At 24.6% G+C, this 4154-nt stretch overlaps 1 protein-coding gene across 1 annotated transcript; it reads right to left on the bottom strand.

The window, feature by feature from the left end:
* Positions 1 to 453: 453 nt before the first annotated feature.
* LOAG_13182 (hypothetical protein) lies at positions 454 to 909 on the bottom strand (the record flags this gene model as incomplete). The annotated part of the gene is made up of 2 exons (XM_003148692.2): positions 454 to 555; positions 787 to 909. 2 exons carry the CDS (start codon positions 907 to 909, stop codon positions 454 to 456), a joined length of 225 nt encoding a protein of 74 aa, XP_003148740.2.
* Positions 910 to 4154: the final 3245 nt, after the last annotated feature.

Raw genomic sequence — 4154 nt, 5'->3', positions numbered from 1 at the left:
AAAAAATAACAAAAAAAAAAAAAAATCAAACAAAATCTTTTATTCTGCACTTTGATGGATGCATACCTGTAAACAGCGTTGCAATCGACATGATTGACAGAACCTCCGTTTTAAAACATTTATAACACACTTTTGATTGAATGGACATTTTAGAAACTTAAAATAATTGATTATAATTAATATATTGAAATTAAAATTGAAAATAATGAAAAGGATTTCTAGAATTTGTTACATTATAAAGTTTTTTAAAATAAATCAATGCATTAAAAAAAAAAGATAGCAAAATGAAACAACTGATGACACCAGTAATATTTACAATATAATTAACTAATTAAATAACTATATCCGAAATTCTTATTAAATTAGATCAAATACATGTTCGAATAAGTATTAACATACTATAGAATTGTGTTGTATCGATATAAAAGTAATAAAAATTATGATATAATTTAATTAACAAGCCTGTTGACGATTAGCATTGCGTCGAAAAAATGCTTTACATGATTCACATGTTATCACCGAGAAATTATAACCAATTGCACGATCACCACACACCTTAACAAATTAGTTATTTTCAAAATTTTAAAAATAACAAAGTATAATTGAAAAATTTCTACATATTCTATGAATTTTAAGATAATTTAATTGTCGTACAATTTGACTAATTGAAGAATTATTCATATTACAATGAATTTATCCGAATAAGAAACAAAAAAAAAAAAAAGAAAAGAAAAATAATTTTATAGGCTGAAAAAAATTAAGCATTAAAATCAATGTCTACTCTACTTTGCAAGATTTTGCCGGAGATTTTGAATTGTTCGTTTTATTATCAGAAACGGTTACATCATTTTCACTTGATAGAGATGATGATGATGATGATGATAATGATGATGATGATGATGATGACATCTTAACATTCAACGTTTTATTTTACAGACATATACGAGCAAAACATATAACATTTTTTAACTGCTAAAGATGCCATGAAGTTTATCAGTAAATTAGAAATGCTTATCTCTAATATTAAACATTGAAAAAAAATAAAATAAAAATAAAAAGTAGAAGAATGATTACAATTTTTTAATGCTTGAAAGCATATCAAACATGATAAAGTTTTTTCGGATCATTTTATATCACCACCAAAATTTTTTAAAAAAAAAGGGACAAAAATAAAATAAACTTGCAGAACAATTCTTTAATTCATTCATGAATCAGATCATTTTTTTTTTAACTCATTTCAAAATATGCTTGTTATTGCTTATTAAATATGCTTATTAATATGCTTATTAAAATGTTTATTACTATGCTTATTATTATTAAAACATATTTGAAATTTTATAAAGTCAACATTTTGCGCAATAAATTTAATGACAATTTCGTACATTAATCAAAATGCCAACATTTTGTACAAACGATCAATGAATTAATTTGTTCAATTTTCATTTATTCCACTTCATTCCGGTTAATTTCATTTAATTCATTTCAATCTAATACTCCATTATGATCCAATTTTTAGCCAATTAATTCATGTAAATTGAATTTTACCACTTATCTAAATTTGTCATATCAATTAGCTCATTCAAATGTCACATAAAAATATTTATGGTCAAGTTCAATTGAATACTAATTATTCAATTTAATCACTCAAAATAAGTGCAAATAAGCTTTCGTTCAACCAAAGAAACAACTGCTTTTCATCCAACAATTTCAAAAATTTCATTTCCAACGACATCGAACACACACACACACACACACAGACACATATACAGACACACACACACACACACACACACACATGCATAAACACACATGCAGATATTTATGCACACATACGAACATACATCATATCTATTCCCTATGGTAAATAAATTTTAGATTTTCTTTTTTCTTTTTTTTTAAATGTCAATTATCCCAGATGCATTCGAGAAGTTTGCTTCATTTACCACCACCTTATCCTTACCAATTGATTATTTTAACATTTTTATCCTTATCATCTACCATTCGTCATTACTCTCTCATTTTTCCTCTAAATTTTGATAAAAAGTAACCGGTTTATCGATTCATACTAACTATCTGTATTCAAATTTATTCCAACCTACTGATAATCACTGAGATTTTACTAACTTATATCATATTAATTTATCTTATTATTTTTATCATAGTGATTAATGTTATGCATAGTATTGATATAATTGCTCCTATCAAAATATTACTATGAAAATTTTGTCGCCATTATCTGTACTATAATTGTTATTTAATTTAATGGATGATAAAAATTTCGGTTTTATTGATAATCATTTGTTTACTCAAGTTTTTTTCTTTTTTTTAATTCGAGTGTAAAAAATAAACAAATCTATTTTTAACACATTTTTTTGCTATCACATGAATTCATTCATTTTCTTTTTTCTTTTTTTTTTATCTAAATATTTTAAAATTACAATATAAAAATATTATCAAAAATAAACAAACATTTATTTGTCATATGCATTAATCCACCTTTTCGATATCTTATATCTATGATTATCTAACCAAGATTATCACTATTTCTCTTAATTAAAAAAATGTTCCAAAATACTATTTAAATAGCGGAAATCGCCTTGAAATCAGCAGACATCAAAATTTCAACAAACAAAAATCAATAGTATTCTATAACCTGAAAACATATGATAGCATATTTCACATAAAATTGCAAATGTAAAAGTAAACATATACCTTAGTCTGTTTAAAAGAAATGTTGCTTATTTTTCTTTCAAATAATAAAATAATATTTTACTACACAATTATGCTTCACTAACATTCGTGAATGTAAAATTAATTTAAAATGTTGAAAATTTATCATAATATGCCGAATTTTTCATCACTTATAGAGATTTCATTTTTTTTTCTCTCTCTCCCTCTTTCTTTTCCTTTTATTGAATTACTTATTTAAATAGCAATAATTAATCATTCATTTAACGATTATTAACAAAACTAATAAAATGATTGACATTATAATTTACGCAATAAAGTTTAACAATTAAAAAAAAAAAAAAAACAAAAAGTCATACAAAAATCATTCATTTCATGCGAAAAATTTTATCAATTAAAATTGTTTTATTTGAAATTACTATTGAAATTATTGAATTTAATCAAAGCAAACATTTATGATTTTTCGAATTATTTTTTTTAATTGTATAATTGGAATTACAAGCGTGAAATAAAATTATAAATATATTTAATCAACTTTTTGCATAATTTTATATCAATATTTTTTATTAGCTTAACTCGACTATTATTTCAAATTCTTATTGTCTTTATTTCAAAATCATTTACCATTTGCATAGCTAAATTAGGTGTTTAAAACAAAAATTTTGGCACCTCATCATGGATTTATGAATTAAAATGATTCTTTAAAAAATTAATTCCTATTATCCTGTCCATTTCCATCATTTCGAGTTATTTTTTTTTTTAATTTTATTAGTATTACACCAAACTCTTCCATTATCACTGTGAAAACTAGCAATCTCTTTTTTCTTCAGAGTGTTACATTTCGAAGAATAAATCATATGTTTTCTTCATGTTTTTTTTTATCAGTGTATTGATCTTATCATATAAGAATACCTACCAGTCAGTTTCGTTATTTCAATTTGTTGTAAAATCTCCTTGTTATATCAGTTTCTATTTCGAAATCCTTTAGGAAATCCTTTAATGATATTTTCTGTCAATTGATCTTTGATTACAACAATTCTTTTTGTCCACATTTTCATGCCCATATAACTGTTCATTCCTTTACCTGGTTTACAACTACTGTCATGTATCAACTTGTCTTTCTAATCTATCGCAGAGTCAATCAGTTCTTTAATTAAGACTTTTTTGCGAATCCAAATCGTACCGTCCTGCATTCAGTCATTTGTAGGAAAGGCTTCATCACCATTTATCTATATCAGTGCAAGAATGCAAGTAAGTGCATGCACGATTTGCAGTCACAATGTTCTCGCCCTTCACGACATCGATTTACTAGAATTGCTCATTTGCTAATTAGCTGCTTCGGGCATGTTGTCTTTGTTTAGTCTCCACTTCATTATTTTTCTTATTTCAAGTATAGACTAATTTTTTTGCTAATTTTACTAGTTTAAAGAACGATAAAGTATTTGTAGCATTCAATCTTTCAATAA

The sequence above is a fragment of the Loa loa genome, assembly GCF_000183805.2.
Source record: "Loa loa unplaced genomic scaffold supercont3.454, whole genome shotgun sequence".
NCBI classification, from domain to species: domain Eukaryota; kingdom Metazoa; phylum Nematoda; class Chromadorea; order Rhabditida; family Onchocercidae; genus Loa; species Loa loa.
This window is presented reverse-complemented; position numbering and strand designations above follow the sequence as displayed.